The sequence below is a fragment of the Mesitornis unicolor genome, unplaced genomic scaffold (assembly GCF_000695765.1).
Source record: "Mesitornis unicolor isolate BGI_N332 unplaced genomic scaffold, ASM69576v1 scaffold8463, whole genome shotgun sequence".
Lineage (NCBI taxonomy): Eukaryota > Metazoa > Chordata > Aves > Mesitornithiformes > Mesitornithidae > Mesitornis > Mesitornis unicolor.
This window is the reverse complement of record NW_010176650.1, coordinates 16623-33653: the sequence shown is the minus strand read 5'-3', so window position 1 is coordinate 33653 and position 17031 is coordinate 16623. Positions and strand designations below refer to the sequence as shown.

General features: G+C 37.4%; 1 protein-coding gene across 3 annotated transcripts; it reads right to left on the bottom strand.

Annotated features, from left to right (window-relative positions):
- Positions 1-2262: 2262 nt before the first annotated feature.
- On the bottom strand, positions 2263-16659 carry SPOPL (speckle-type POZ protein-like). Of its 3 annotated transcripts, XR_728116.1 has the most exons (11): positions 16524-16658; positions 16242-16363; positions 15853-16004; positions 13490-13617; positions 9208-9385; positions 9057-9112; positions 7375-7497; positions 5288-5430; positions 5152-5205; positions 2555-3104; positions 2280-2510 (listed from the first exon to the last, which is right to left on the bottom strand). XR_728116.1 is itself a non-coding variant. In XM_010181791.1 (10 exons), the coding sequence occupies exons 1-10, from the start codon at positions 16599-16601 to the stop codon at positions 2960-2962; spliced, it is 1179 nt and encodes a 392-aa protein (XP_010180093.1). In that variant the 5' UTR covers positions 16602-16658; the 3' UTR covers positions 2436-2959. The 3 variants fall into 3 exon arrangements, 2 of the variants coding, with proteins under 2 accessions (XP_010180094.1, XP_010180093.1); XM_010181791.1 differs by having other exon boundaries at positions 2436-3104; XM_010181792.1 differs by lacking the exon at positions 5152-5205 and having other exon boundaries at positions 2263-3104; positions 16524-16659.
- Positions 16660-17031: the final 372 nt, after the last annotated feature.

Sequence of the window (17031 nt, the reverse complement as noted above, 5' to 3'; positions counted from 1 at the left end):
TATATATATATATAATACATAACAGCATTTTAACAGCAAATCGAGTCCTTATTTTTAGAAAGTCATTCTGGACAAAAAACACCGCACAGTCATACACACACGCGCACGCACACACAGGACACATGCAGGGTTCTCCCCAGAGAAGTACGGAAGCGGTGGTTCACATCTATCCGAGGGAGTAGTGTTGGCAAGCCAAAACGTGGCACCTTCATACGTTATATTCCTAATCTGTAGAGAAAACTAAGAACAAACCCCATAGATTTCAGCCTGGAAAAACTGTCCGATGCGTTCGATCGCTTCCTATCTGCTGCACTCTGAACTGAAAACGGAGGTTGTGAAGGGCAAGCTCTTGAGAAGTGGGGAACAAAACCAAGCTACTGAATGCGAAGGAGAAGGTGGTGATTACCAGCTATCCCGTTCCAGTGAGAACACTGCATGTCGTTAATTAAAGAAGAGGTGACTAATTAGTGCACTCGTTTAAGAATACAGCAACTGTTTTACCTTTTCCTTAAGAGCTGACAAAACTTGAAAGTGTACATAATAAATAAATCAAACCTCAACAGATCAATTTTCATGGTTGGTTTTTTCTCCTCTGTTAGTGTAATGTATGGCATACACTGCCTGACTGAGTGGACACTCTACAATGTAGGTAAGATTATAGCACAGTGTCTGACATTCTTTTGGTACAAAGTGTGCTATTAAGCTCCTAAAAAAACCCAAAATGTCTCCATAAAAGTCCTTAAGCTTTCCATTACATTACTGTGTGTTGTTGCTTTAGAACAAGCTGAACTGGACAATCATTACAGCACTAAATATTCAAGTCACTTTGTATGTTAGAGCTGCGAGTTGTACCAGTGATGAGTATGAGGATATATAGTCCTAACGCGTTACACAGTGCAGCAAAAACATCGCTGTTTTGGAGGGAACAACTACCTTTATGTCTTACTGTGACCAATGCTTATGAGATCTTATTTCAGATAAATAGTTCAAAATTGATAAAAGGATAAATCTCTGTAAATATATAATTCGATGCCTTATGTACTATTAAAGTTTCTAATTTTACACTTTATCCATCATAAAGATTTAGTTAGAAGAAGGTAAGAAGAAAATGTATGTTTAGAGGTTATTTTATTCTTCAAAATTGGACCAGGCATTTTTTTTCCCAATTTACCTTTCCTAGTGGTTTACTAGATGCCAAAGTATAAAACTATATACTCTTTCCTCTAAAAACTTCCTTCAGAGCAATTCGGATGAATCCTAACGAAATGAGGATGGAGATAATTTTGAGTTAGTAAACAATCTGAAATTCTTCCTCTCTCCTCCCTGCGTAACTTTCTTTTAATAGGCAAATACGTTTATAAATTAGGCGAGATCTCCTCCCATTCCCCACTGCTAAACCCAAGCCTTCCCCAAAAAAAGAAATATAGCATATTATCACTATTACAGTAAACTCAATGCAAGAGCTCGGGAAACGTTTAGAGTGTGCACTACTGCAGACTTTTCTTCCCAATTGTAAACAAAGCTATCAAACACTGAGGATGTTGGTATTAAAGCTAAGGTTCATATAATAAAGAACTGGCCCGTGACAAGCGGTTTCCAAATGTTTCATCCTTTTCACATTATGCAGAATTTCAATACCATCCACAATGCTAGTACAGGAACTGAAATGCAAGACTGAGCAAGCCTCTGCTTGCAAATACCAGCTGACATTTCAGGAAAATATTCCTCTCGATGTGTACATAACCTCCTCGGGTGTTAATGGAAGCTGCGCACACACGTCAAGATGAGAAAAATCCCTTCAGAAATTTTACCATTCACATGCCTTTTCCAAGTAAGCGAAAATATTCTGTTACTTAAATATGAAAGCTTGCAATAGCCACCTTCAATTGAGTCTTAAAAAGACATGCCTTTCTCTGCTAACAAAACTAAATCCCATGTGGCTGTGGGCATCTTAAAATGTATCTAAAAAGTTAAGCCACAATTACCTGTACCTCATTAATTCATCAAAAGCAAAATATATATGTACCACACAACATACAAAAGTTACACGTTAAAAGTGCATATTCAGAATCCATTTGGCCCATTTCTTTAATTTACATTTGGTCATTCTATGCATCCTTTGCTTTTCTATGTAACCGTACATGTGGGATATATTTTTTTCCATATGCAACACTATTCTGTTTTCACATTGAACTCTTCACCTTTCGTTCAGTTCTGCATTAAATGTAAACTAATGATGGACCATAAAGAAACACAAGCAAGAGGTTTATTCTGTGTCTCTTTTTACCGTTTGGACAGCTTTGACACACACACAATAATAAGCATTACAAACTGTAATGAAAATACATTTTTGGGCCAAACCATTGCATATTTGCCCCCACAATGAAAAATAAATTATGTTCAAAGCAGTATATTGCCATAAATAGCCTGTAGGCATTCACTGAAGGTAAACAGGCTCTCCCTATATTTAGCACTTGTCTAGGGTACATTATGTGCCTCAGGTTCAAGTGCTCTTAATGAGAAGCTAGTTACAACCCTCCAGTCAGCACAGGACCAAACTATAATCATTTCTTTTTTATTTCTGAAAATAATGGAAGATCCCTTTCAAAAATTAATCTTCAGTTATCAACTTTACTGCATTATGGAGCTAGTGCAATCCTGCAGAGCCTAGTCAAAAAGACAAGGCACATTAAAAAATAAAAAAATCAAGATACATTAGACTATATGGACTAGAGAGTCATTGAAGATAATTTAAGGCCTTTCAGTGAATTAGAGTAATCAGTTTAATTTAAAGCTGAGGATTAAACCATAAATTATCCATCTGAAAAGCAAACAATAGGCTTTTTCAGCTTCTGTTCTGTGGACAAGGATAACAAAAACTCTTGTTATGGTTTGTGAAAACACCTCTGGACATGGAGGAGCAGAGTCACTTCAATTTCTCTAAAGTTCGTGGAAGATTTCAGGACTGTTTTAGCCGTTTGCGTGGAATGCCAAACTGTGGACACTGTGCAGACGCCAGTGCGCGAAAGGCCTCTGCTACTAAGTGAGGGTGGGAGTGGATCATGGACTTCCAGCCTGCAGTTTCCATTATGTCTGTTGCTTGGCTGAAAACAGAAGTATTGAGAACAGTCACACAATTTTACAAACCAAATGCACAGTGCAGAAGAGCAGGCAAGGCAGAACTACTGAAGAAAAGCAGTTGAGCACTACAGATCAGAGTTTATGAACACCAGTAAGGATGCCATTGGAAAGAGGTAACAAATTGCAATTTGGGTGCGTTAATATCATCAGATGTAGGACATAGGGTACTTATTCTGCTCTACTCAGTAAGACCTCAGCTAGGGATCTGTGTCCAAAGTGGGTATCAGGTTAAGACAACCACCTTGAAATTTCTCAGGAAATACAATAAAAATGGTAGGAGGAAATCTAGAAGAAAATGAGGTCTCATGTAGAGAAGAAAAGCAAGGGAAGACATGACAAAGTCATTACATAGAAGGGCATGCTCAATTTGGGGAGAAAGGAGGATGATAACATGAATCGGCTGAAACTGCAGCAAAAGTGATGTAGCTCATGTACTAGAAGAGCCATGAAGACAGATTTGCTGGCTGACTACAGAACTCTAATGGGAGCCTGCAGTTTGAATACCAGTGGAGTACACTTGAGAATATCCACTCTTGCTTCAGTACAAGATCATGGACCACATTCAGAATGGCTTTCAGTGGCCACTGATCATTTTTAACTAATGCAGAAGCAACAACAGCTTTCAGCACGTATCATATTGACATCCAGGAGATTAAAGACAATGTATTTACTCAATGTATATATCTGCTTTTTTGTGAGGTAACATAGAACTAAAGCATAAAATTCACTCTGCACATGAAGAACAGTACACCAGTTGGGATGCAAGCCACATTGATACATGCTAAGTTTGTAATGCGGAACAAACAGTTATGCATTAATTCCAAATTTCCATTGCCCTGCATTTTCAGAAGCCTTTCATGAGCACCCTCATACTGCTTCAAGAACACTGTCCAGCATGAAGTTAATACTGACCCCTGTACTATATAATCTCTAAAAAGTCATTTGCAGATTTCTAATGCAAGCCCTTAACCTGCTGCTGCAGGCCAGTAACGGGTAAGTGCCTTGAGAAACAATACCAAAGATCAGACTCTCTGGTGCCCAGAGCCAGTAAATTAAGCCAGGCCCCCTCACATTATTTCCCTGATTTACTGCAGATGCTTTAGCCGAAGCAAAGATGATCAGCATCTTCACTAGCAATTATCCAAGACAGAAGTCAGCTCAGTAAGTTCCAAACCACTCGAGAAGGAACATGTCAGCTGGTTTACATTGTTATGTATTCTGACTCATCTTTACTTGTTTTTCTACTGGTATTTTACTGTGTCCCTTCTACTACCCCCTCATTTTTCCACATCATGCTCAATCATTAGGCCCATGAAGGCTTTCTGATAGTAAGAAATAAAAGCTCTGCTGTCCTTTTACTGTTTCAGCCTAGCACTGGCTATTCTGAAGCTGGCTGTTTTCTATTCCATGAATCACTTCAGTTATTTTCTGCTGCAATCAGTCCTACAGTAGAGACACGTAATCTAAACCTATTCCCACTGAGGGATGAGCACTTACAGAATCAGCCAGCTCAGAGGGACCTGCCTGACTTGTTGTGTGGCCTCCAGAGTGCTAGTGCTGGCATGTGGGAAGGTGTACAAACACATCGAAGGCAAGAAGTGCAACTGCCCTCCTTTCTTTGGAAGTACTGCAGGCTCGGGCAATACTGCAGGCTCTGACTGACCTAACCAAGCCTTCAAACCACACTAGGGTTGCCATTCCAGGCACAAACCTGGTTAGTCAAGAGAATGGTTTCTTTTCTCTTGTGGTGGTTGCTGCCACCATCTCACAGCACTGATACATCCCTAGGAGACGAACAAAAGAGAGCTGTTCGTACAATCTCTCACTGGAGGGCAGTTAACTCTCCCTATCATTTAAACAGGAAGGGAAAATCATGGCTGGGGTAGCATCTGCTGAATCCTGCTTTACTTACAGTCAGTGACTGGCCTCAGCAGTGTAGAAATGAAGCAACAGTTTCTGCAGTCTATTTAGGAGTGTTTGTACAGAACATCGTGAGGCAGGGAAACTTACTTGCTATTCCAGTTTTTCCCATCTTTACACCCAAGTTGTCTAAGAACACTGCACCTGTAAGAGAGAACTGTGTCAATACTGGAAAGGTACACAAATCAGAAACAGAAATATATTTAGTCTCATAAATATTACTTGCCTGTTAATAAAGTCTATTGCTTGTGCTTTTAACTGTTCAGCGCTGTGCAAATCTGCGAGGATAAGAATGTCAGCAACATTTTCTACCGAGAGGCTACTACAGAGTGCTTCCTCACACATGACCTTCAGCCGTTCCAGTGCATACTGGTAAAAGAAAAAACTACACTAATCACTCTTCAAACTCATTCTTCCTACCGTTATCACTACAGTTTTTAAGACAGTTCAAGTCATGAAAATGTTTGGTGCCTCCCAAGCTTAAGATCAAGCTGTTTCCAAACAGGTAATTCAAACTTGAATACGCTGCATTGAAGAGTCCTCAAATGGTAAGCCAGGCATTAGGTTTGACACAAAGTGATCAAATGCTTCACTGTGAGAACTTTTATTAAAACAACAAAAATAACTCATTTAGAAGTTTTTGTTTTCCTCCAGTTTGGGAAGGGAGGAAGAGCAAGGAACAGACACAGGCTCCTTATCAAAATCATCATTAGGCAGGTTTACATCTCAAAGCAAGGGGCAAGACGTCATACAACAGAAAGTTTCACAATTCTGTCCAAGGGAAGATACATCAGCCTGTTTGAAACCAGCTTGTTCCAAGTTTACCCTCACCCCCATCTCTGAATTTTTCAACTTCTTCCATAGCTTTGAAACAGCCTACCAGAAAACTGATGTCAAATACATACATTCCCGTATTATATTCTCATGAATAAACTGTGCTGCTTTTTTGAAGAATGTCACTGTCTGAAAAGGTTTCGTTCAGCCATACACATTTCTACTGAGATCCTACCCATCCCATTTAGCTCAGCACCTTTCAGATACAGTTTTCAAATCTGAAAAGAATTTTAGACACATAACTGGCTCAAGTTGCCACTCATACATTTGTATTAGCAACTTTTCTATGCAACAAAGAAATGCCACTGAAGAAAAGTCAAATTATTGGGCTAACTTCTATGTTCCTAGACCTATGCATTTTTCCTTCCATGTTATTGCTACACATGGATCTCTAAGTAAATAAATACCAATTCTAACAAATCTGTACCTACCAGGTAATACAGCAGTGTAATGCCTTTGATAATATGCAGAACACTAATTTTCAGATTATCTCACATTCAGAAGGAATAGCAGCAGGTTTCTGTAAGTTTTTAACTGTTACAAAAAACTATGCAGACCTCCTAGCTCCTCATTTTTATTGCCTGCTATTGCAGACCTTATAATATTGTCTACACTTATCAATAAAGGCCAGCATTCATAAAATAACATCATTTCACCTCCCCACTTGGATGCAGTGAAACTTGACAAAACAGCGCCAGTTTTGGAAGATACGATGCTGGCAATGAGATGTGAAAAGAGTAAGAGTGAAAAGTCACCAAAACCAGGGCAGTGTCAGGTCAAGAGATCTTGAAAAAACAGAACATATTAAGTTGCCCAAAAAATGAAAATATAATAGTTTTTTGAAAATAATTACTTGGATGACTTATAATTATCGAGCTAGGATTGATTATAAGAACAAGGAGTTATACCACTAACTTATTACGGGTATGATTGCAACCGATTCAGAAATTGCAAAGGTAGTTTAAGAAATGACCCCTCTCGCAGCTGCGAGTGAAAAAGTTTTGTATTACACACACTAAACTGGATATTTTCTGAATTTTAAACTCCTTATGGCTCTTCAGGGAAAGACGACTGTGTCCCCTGTGAGGATAGATACCTGAAATTTCAACTCAGACTGTAAAGCAGTGATGAAAAAACAAAGTATTGGGTCAAGGTTTTAAAGAGTTAGAAAAGCATAAATTACACGAAAGGGAATAATTTCACCTTAATTGCTGTGCTGTTATAAGTTCCCTCATCTCAAAAATCATAGCAGAAAACGTTTTTCACAGAGTAACAATTTAAAGCAACTACAAGATCCCAATACAGAGGAGATGAATGATTAGAACTATCAAGCTTGTAGGGATCTCATTTCTGATGAGATCTGCTTCTCATACTTTTAAAAAATCAAAATATATATCAAACTGAATATATATACGCATATATTTAGAAGAATCTTCCACAAGCAAACATCAGGTTTGAGAATCTGAGGCAATTACTTACTTTGTCTGCAGCTGCCAACAAATTGTCGGCCATTTTTTCAAGGTTTGGTGCTTTTCCTGTGTAAATGAATCTCATCATTTCTTTAAAAACTTCAGGGTCTACATCACTTATTTCTACACGATTCTGGTAAGGAAAAAGAACCAATAAAAGCCTGGAATTTAGTTACAACTTTAAAGTGAACACATCAAATATAATCTGCATGCACGCTACAAGTTCTCATTTGCCATCCGTCATGCAAAATCCTTACAAATTTAATTTAACACTGAACAATATTAAGCAGAAAGTAATCAGAATCAGTAGCACTTAGAGTCAGGTAGAAATCAGTTGGAAAAGCTTAGGTAATAAAAAGTAATTGCAACTTTTTTCTAGAAATGTCTAACTCTGGCATCTATTGCACAGGTTGTACATAAAAACCCAGGTGCAGTTTCAGCAATATTTAAAAGTGCTGCTGAGTTTCCAACGCGGCAATGATGTGCTTGGAATATCAGACGTCGAGGCAGCAGAAGAAACAAAGAGAACTGATTTTGGCACGACTTGAACTGAGTCAACACAGGCTACGTTGTGATCTTGGAATTCAAAAAGCAAACACCAAAGCATACCTAACTGACATTATGTCGCTGAAGGCCAACCTAATAAAGCTGTGGCATTGCACGCTTGACCCCATCCTCTAATAGTATCCCTCATAAGCAAATAATGAAGTAGGAAATAATGTGAAAAATGCAGAAGAAAGCACCAAACTTCTGGATGGGGTACAAAAATCACAGGCTATTGGGACGAGATGTACACGTTCTGGCTTCCTATGCACTGATTTACTGCTGACATGAAAGTGAAGCCCCCTCCACATGGCACATTGCTGAAGCTGGGACATGCCCAGGTTTCTTTCAGTCCAGAAATCCCAATAAAATGTTTCCAATATTCCAATTCTACCTGTGAAAGTTTCCAGACTGGAGAAAAATGCCGTGTTTACAAAACACCGTATTCATCCAATGTATCTGTTCACACAAGTGGCATCATTGCAGCCTCCGAGCCTAAGTGATGATCATCTATTATGAACTTTTAGTGAGCTGATCAGTTCCCCTGCCTTTTCATAGATCCTGCCTATAACCAACCCATTTCAGATATTCTTCCTCATGGAAGACAAATAACTCTGCTGTAGGAGGCAGAAGCAGCTCTCTGTGCAGATTGAGAAACTATCCATCCAAAACATGTATCCAGGTCAAGTGCCTGCAGAAACCGTGAATGAGAAGGTGTGCTCCACTGCCTCAGGGCCTCATTTGAGTTGTAATTCACCTGTTGTTTCTTTGTGTCCTAGCTATCACACAATGTTTTAATACACTATAGCAAAACCTTAGTCAAGTCAATCGGCTTAAGTGAAGGTATAAACTAGAGCAAAAAGGGGCAGAGATCACTAGGGCAGTTACATCAGTAGCTACCATTAAAAAAAAGCCTGATCGAGGGCAGATACAAGTACTTGAAAGGACAAATCCTCCACAACCTCTCCAGTCAGTCCTGTCTGCTCTTTCTACAGAGAAACTACCACAGAATTCACCAGGAAAGCATTCAGGAATAGTGCCTCCTCCCCTCATGCCTTCCTCAATTTGCAATACTTCAAGTTTTCTGCAACATTTCCCATTTTCACGAGGTACAACATATTTACATGTAAAGTTTTTAGTAAGACTTACCTTTTTGCTTTCCTCCATTTCATGTTCAAACATTGCATTAAAAACTGGAGATCGTGCTGTAGCAACAAAGGTAAATATTAAATATAATCACATTTCCAACTTTTAGCAATTTTAATTACAAAATAATAGCAATAAAAAAAGTAGAAAGTACCTGCAAGGACAGACTTATGAGCTTTGAATTCTTGTCCTCCTACATAAAAACTGCAATCTGTAAATCTTGTTGTTTCCCAGAGATTCCCTAAATCTTCTGCTAGTCGACATTCAGGTACCTTCAAAGTGTTTGTATTAGACTGTCCTGATATATTTACTGAGTCTTGGACCACGCTTACCTAACAGAAAATCACAGCAAGACAACTCCTTCATAACTGAATGCCAATAATAATTACATTACAGTACCTATTGCTAGAAGTTCAGCAATTGCAAAGCAAAAACAGTGGTGTTTCTGGCATTAGGCTGGAACCATGAACTAATGCTTCACAGTTTAGTTTTAAGTAACATAAACCAAATAGGGCTTTACTTGGAGACTCTCACGTTGTGTATTTCTCCAACCAAAACAAAGAGCACACAACCACAAGCCATCAATAAAAATGACAAAGTAAGTAAGTCAAGGACAGATATAGTTCTTGGGATACCAGTGGGATTAAAGAATAAAAGTTAATGCTAGTTCAGGGAAAAATTAACAGTTCAACACTTTCCACACATTTAAGTAAAACACATACCATACAAAATTCTAAAAATGTTTTCTAAGAATAGTTCATAGACTTTTTGAATAGGATGATATTCCTATTTTAATTACAGTAAGTTCATACTTAACCTGCAATGTGATAATGCAAACTAAGTGCAAGTCACATAAGTCCCTTCATTATTTCATTTTACTATGTCCAGCTGAGGCAAGAGTCACGAGTGATTGTCTCCCAAACAAAATTAAAAGCTATTATCTTAGAAATATAAGTCAATGAAATAGAAGATGCAGTAGGTAAGTAACTTCAATAATGAAATGCATGCTCACAGGATGTAATTTTGGTACAGACCTAGTTAAGAAAACTGTGAAATATGTGCATCTGAAGTGAATACATTGCCATTATTCCCCACATTTAAGTCTTTCACATGAGTAGTGAACAGGACAGTAGCATCCTTACTTGCTCATTTCAGACATCTTTGCATACTAAGTCCTTTTAATCAGTATGTTGGGAAAACAGAAGAGCTCAGCAGGTTTTGCTTCTGTTGTCTGAGAGCAAGTGTCTGAGAATAAAACCTTCATAAAGAAGAAAAGAGCCAGACTACAAGATCTTGATCACTGCATCTCCCAAATACAGAAAATTAGGAGTATGTATTAAGAGAAAATGCTGATACTGTTAAGATCAGTGCTTTGTTCGATTTCCAGAGGCACAGCATCTGGAATAAATCTGGCATAAAGCAAAAATAGCACAGCTAAGCTTCACAGAAAGTCAGAGCACTGCAAACCAAACTCCAGCTCAGAAGAGGAGGATGATCCAATTAAGACAGCAGCTCGGGGATTTGAACCACTGCCTAATTCCCTGCTTCATCCCATACCCCCTTGTGATTATAAGAAATTCCTTTATATTCTTCCACCTTTTTAAAAGGAAAAAAAAAATCCCAAAACACTGCAAAATTTCACTTTCACATTCAGACTATACATTTATAACACTGAAAAATAATCTATTGTGCTATTGAGTACTCTATTGCAGTTCTCATACACACAGACAGTGCCCAGGAAGGTCATCTATACATTCTTCATGTGTATTTACACTGACCTCTCACGTTCCAAGCTTCCACTATTTTAGAATGGTTTCTAACACTGATAGTTGTGCAACACAATTTGCTATGAGCCATCCTTTTAAGATAAAGCCCAAGCAAAATTTTAATTCAAGTCTCATACATCTGAATAGCCTGGCATTTATTCTCTATAGGCTGTAGCAACTTTTAAAGATCTAAAATACAAGCAACTTAAGGGGTCCGATATTTCATATCTCACTTGTCCAGATGGGATGTTTAAAATCAAGTGCATTCTCTCTCTTCCAACCCTCCCTCATTTATTTAAGTAGAGCTGAAATCTAATCAAGTTAATCCCACATAATTATTGAGAACTCATCTTATGCTAAAAGTGACTGGTTTATGATTGAGGTATTTATCAATACCCGATATTAGAAGCCTTCTTCAGGCACCTTAGAGCCATGTTTATAAAATCACATATTTCTTCATTAAACCGCAGGATGATAGGAGATCCTAGAACTAATAGCAAACAACCTATCTTAAAGAGCAGTAGCAATCTAGCCAGGATTTCCAGGTACTCCACAAGGTCTGGTTTACTGACCTAAGCTAGGTAAGAGATCCATGAAAACACTCACTGGGAAAACCATCCCTACCGAGAATGTACTATTCTATTAGCAAAGGAAAATACGTGCAAGGCTTCAGTAATTTCAGGTGATATGGAAAGAGAGAACTGAGTGAAACAGAGATCAGTTTGCTTAAAAAAGAAAATGATGAAGTCGCATTTAATCAATAGGTCACTTGTCAGTGGCAACACCAGACTTGGCAAAGTATTTAACTAAACAACCCTTCAATCCAAGGACATATCCAACTGATCTTAAGAACATTCGTCAACACAGAAGGGACGTCTTTGCTGCCAAGGAAGACCAAATAATCCTTCTGCAACCCAACAGGGAGAAAAGAAGAGCCAGGCAGCACAGCTGGTACTCGGTGACCTTTACTAAATACTTGCTGTATCTGGTAAGTTTTATCAAGCCAAGTGCAGCAGCGTTTTAAGTTAAGTCTTCCAATTGGGATACAAGTAGGAAGGCAAACACAGAAACTGGAACTGACAGTTAAGTTTGAAAAGGACAAAAACTTCAGACTTGTCTACAGAAACAGGTCCTTCAAACAAAACCTGTTGTTTCTAATGACAGCTGAAGAGCTAGAAAACATCTGGACAAATTTTTAAAATTATTGGATTCCAGATATTTCTGCTTTAGCCTGAAACAAGCCAGAAGGTATTTTAACACGCTCACTGTGCACAGCTCAATGTTGTGCCTCCTTCAGCATTCATAATCAGGGGAGGTCAAACACTTCACAAAAGCCACTCACATTAAAACATGAAGAAGTTTAACTGCGTTGCCCTTCATATTTAAAGGGTAGCATCAAAATTAAAACAACAATATTTTCCTCTGGAAAATTCAGTACTTGTTCTTTTTTTTTGAAGAAACTTCATCTCTGAAATTAGATAGTGACTTATATGCAAAACCAAACGCAATGTTTTTGAGAGCTGTTCATTTACATCAAAGTACACATTACAAGGAAAATTTTAAACGAGAAAACACTCCGAAGTATCTTTAGAGAACCATAAAACACTTGTTACATCTGCTTTTATCACCCAAATAATTGTATTCATAACAAATTTATCATGCAGCTAATTTAACTTGTCTAAGTGAAAATAAGATGCACTATATTTGCAATATCTACTCTCAGGGGCCACATTTCAATTATTCCTCCAACACAGCATAATGGCATATAATTAAATTGTAATCTTGCCAAGACAATTTTACACATTTCCTGTAAATACACAGATCAAAGCAAAGTTATTAGCAGTTAGAGCATCTATCATCCTCCTAAGCCACTAATCACTTTACGGTGCCAACGATAACTGGCCAATGTATATGTAACATGCACCGTACTTACATCCCAACTTCCTCTTGTTTACATTTTTAACATTTTACTGAATTTTAATAGGACAATCTAGGTTACCAATAGAAATATTATTAAAGTGACCCATAATACACCACAAAGTTAGATTTATACCACAGCTCTCAACATTAATTCTCAGTATTAAGCAGTCCCTCTACCTACAGGATACTTGCACTGGTTCAGAAAACAAAATGTAACAATTACAGTAAAAATAAGCTGTTTAATTTACTTGAAAGATCTGTTCATTGGTTAAACCCATCAATTGTGATACTATAGGAGTACAGATTCTGACAATTAGTTGCTTTTTTAATATAATGTAAATCAGCATGCAGACATTTCCCTATCCAGTGAAAAACAATCCTAAAATTCCAAATACAACTTCCTTAAAGAAAAGTGACCTCAGTAAAATACTACTTCTACAGACAGCACGTATCAGTCACCGTCTGCATAAATAATGCTACAGTTGAGTCTAACGTAATCCTGGCAGATTCATGGAGAAGACCAATAGTTTACAAGTGATCAATTCAGACTTGTTCTGTATTTCAGTGTACGTGTATCAAAAAACCAAAATACAATGCAGACAAAGCAAGTCAATGTGTATCTCACCATATTTATAATTACGAAAGACAACTTCTATTCTATATTACTGTTTAAATCAACATAAACCTCTATTTATTAGAACAGAGGATATTTTCTTTAAAAGCTTACCACTTAAAAAAAACCATACCCACCTCACAAAATAAGGTTAGCTTGTCATCTGGTAGAAGACCATTAGCTTCATCTAGCAAAAAATCTCTTCGGATAAATTTCTTAAACCCCCAGTCCTTGCCTTGCACAAATCGATACGCTCTTTGGCTTTCTGATAAAAAAAAGAGTTATATACAAATGAAGTAGATTAAACAACAATATCAACAAACACCACCACCTAAAAAAATCTATAGTAAGTCCAAGTGTTACCAAATAATGAATCAATTCAACACATTTGGATAACGTGTGTCACGTTTTCTGGAAACCTACAACTGATTAAAACTTTTTAACATGTTGTAATAGTGTTATTTTATAAAACTCTTGACAGGACTTAGTAGAGCACAATCTGTAACCTGTATCAACTCCATAGATGCTCTCTTAGGCACCATCCAGCAAGAGAGGATTTTTTCAGTTAATGTTTGGGAATGCCAATGTGTCAAAACAAAGTGTTCACAGGGAAGTACCATTACAATGAATCTGTCATCACAAATGCATTCTGACAACACTCCTGCAGTTGTCATAACAATCTGTTTTGACTTCTTCCTGAAATGCAAAATCTCGTTTCACAGGTTGAAATTTATTTTGAAATACAGTAAAAGCACTAAAAATGCAAAACAGCAATAAGAGCTTTCAAGTAGCAAACTATTTCTTTGGTCATCAAGAGATATTACTTATATTTACCTTTTAGCCATAGCCACAAGGTTGGGTTTTTTTAACCCACCAGATTTGCTAATTTTATATAGCATTCTTCTACAATGTCCAAAACAAAGACATCAAGAGTGACTTCTCTGCACTACAGATAACTTGGTAGCTTTTGCTGTTATGAGCAAGAACCAGTGTTAACCCTCTGAAATTAAATGATCAGTAGAAACTGAAGTATACAAAACTACAAAAATAAAGCAGCATAGAAGTGTAAATGTAGTTTTCTTTTTTCTAATGAAGTCACAACGTTAGTTCATCACCTATTTATATACACAACTTCATCACTTGAAGCAGCAGTCTATGCATGAATTATCAGTTTACAAAGGACATCTACAGTCGGGCATCATTATAATGTATAAATAAAAACAGCATCTCCAGAAGCAGATGGTAAATGGCTGGAAAGTCCAAGAAATAAGATTTCTGTTGGTAGTTTTCCAAAAGTAAAAGATGTTTCTAATTCCTGCAGTGCCAAATACAGGATAGCTACTATTGCAGAAACTGAAGAGACATCTATGTACTCATCGGTTTTATGGGTTTTAACACCTTGTGGTTTTTAGCATTTAAAGTACCACTTGGCACATAGTCTTCATGTTCTCAAAATCCTTCCATCCTACGTTCCACGTCCCTCATTCAGGACATCATTACGAAGAAAGCTCTCGTCCACTTTCTGGGAAATCAGCACAGGTGTGTTTTGATGCACACACTGCAGTTTCATTTAATTACACACACCAATACACTCCATCAGTAGAAAAGGAAAGATACTGTGACATACATACATTTACTTTCCTCCCAAAAAGTCCAACCATTTAAATTCTTAGATTTGAACTCAGTTTTGTGGATTTAAAGACCACAAGTGGGCCTAGCTACATAAGGAGAAAGCAGCATGAACTCTGGGTACAAGTCCTGGAGAACTATAGGTTTTTCCAAGAAATTCAGAACTTGCAACAGAAGAGACCCTGCAAGATCTCTTAAGTCCTGGAGTAGGAGGGAAGAAAAGTAGACGGATTCTCCACATACAGGACTAGAACCAGCATTAGATGACAGATTTTCATGAGAATTCCAGCTTTCCCAAAAAGTGTTTCCAACAAAGGTTGTGCTTCTAAGTTTGAAACTAAGAGCCATACGTTCTTCATATCAAGAAAGCAATTAAATCACCCATTATTTCAAAGTCTTCTAATTCCCTGGGTACATGGCTCGTGTGTTTAAACTGATAACAGCATAAACCAGATGAAATAGACCAAAACATTGTAAAGGAATGTCTGAAAAAAAAACACAACCATGCACGTTTTTCCTAATTAACATGGAAATCAAACACTTCCACTGTAGCAAGATACAAGCAAATACACCCCTACTAACAGGAAGCCAGAATAATCTGCTAGAAAAGCTAAGTGACAAGGATCCGGAGTGACAGCAGTTAGTAATGCGCTGTAATTTATACTGCTTGGGAGAGAATTAACATAGCTCAGTGACCAGAAATGTGTGAAACATGAACAAGAGTTTTAATTACATTTCTAAAAGGATATTAAAAAGATATTTTAAAGTTATCTCAATATTAAACTCTGCTCTCAACTGAAAAGAATTACAACCCTGATATTCTTTAGGATGTTCTTACAAATCCACATGCGATACGTTAAGATTTCCTTACCCATTGCTTTTGTTTCTTCTCTTTTAGCATTCAGCAGGGAAAATTTGAATTTTGCTCTGACTTCACTTTTTGGACAACTGACTAAAAGTAAATATAACGACAGGTAGTCTTTGCTTTCATCATCCAATCCCTTTGGATTCACTCTCAGGCACCTGAAAGAAATGCAGAAATTGCACATTTTTATATCGTACCCAGAATAAATTCACATATATTTTTGTAAGATACAATAATACACATTACTGAAACAAATGTGTCCTTTATGACTGATGGAACTTTGACATTAGAACCAATCCAACTAGAAACAATAAATATTTATCTGCAATTTAACTTTGCAAATTTTGCAAGTGAAAAGAAACAAAGCCAAGTAGTTGGTAGAATAAAGACCTTACCACTTCATTTTGTCATTTGGCCCTGATGAAAAGGTAGAACTCTTCAAAACTTCACCCATTTCTTCTCGGCAAAAACTGAAGTTATTAATGGTCCACATGTAGGAAAACTTTACTACTTTAACCTGAACAAAAGATGCAGAAAATGTCAATAAAATTGACCTTACCTATCAAGCATTAACTGTGAGAACTACTTAGACTGTCAGCACAAGTCAGTAGTTTTCGTTTGTTCCTTTTTTAAACTATTATTATTATAAAATAAAGCCATTTGAATGTATGTATTACCTGTGTGTAACACCAGCTTTCAGCCACAGGTCCACTGGACATCTCCCCAGGAGGAGGTGGGGTGGGAACCCTTGACATTGCCTCTTATTGCAGGTTTACAGTATCAAGACAGCAATCCAAACTTCAGAAATTCTCCTAAAAAAGAAATTTGTAACTTTGTTCACCCTTTTTACATGTGAAAAAACCCCATATTATGATATCCATATTGTGTTTACTAAACAATGCATCCAAAAATTCAACTTGAAAAGGACGACGACTTTGGTATTTAGACAAGCTGGGTGTCACACATCAACGACCACTTGTACTCCATATCTGCAGGCTGGGTGTCTTTAGTTTGCAGAAGATGAGACTGAGGGGAGATCTCATTCATGTTTATAAATATTTAAAGGGTGAGTGTCACGAGGATGGAGCCAGGCTCTTCTCGGTGACAAACAATGATAAGACAAGGGGTAACGGACACAAACTGGAACACAGGAGGTTCCACTTCAATTTGAGAAGAAACTTCTTC

Excerpts from the sequence above, each read along its gene's own strand:
- SPOPL (XM_010181791.1), bottom strand. The coding sequence starts at position 16,601 with ATGTCAAGGGTTCCCACCCCACCTCCTCCTGGGGAGATGTCCAGTGGA. Across the intron at positions 16,364-16,523 it reads AAAGCTGGTGTTACACACAG|GTTAAAGTAGTAAAGTTTTC; the intron begins GTAATACATACA and ends TCTTTTGTTCAG. Across the intron at positions 9,386-13,489 it reads AGCTAACCTTATTTTGTGAG|GTAAGCGTGGTCCAAGACTC; the intron begins GTGGGTATGGTT and ends ATTTTCTGTTAG.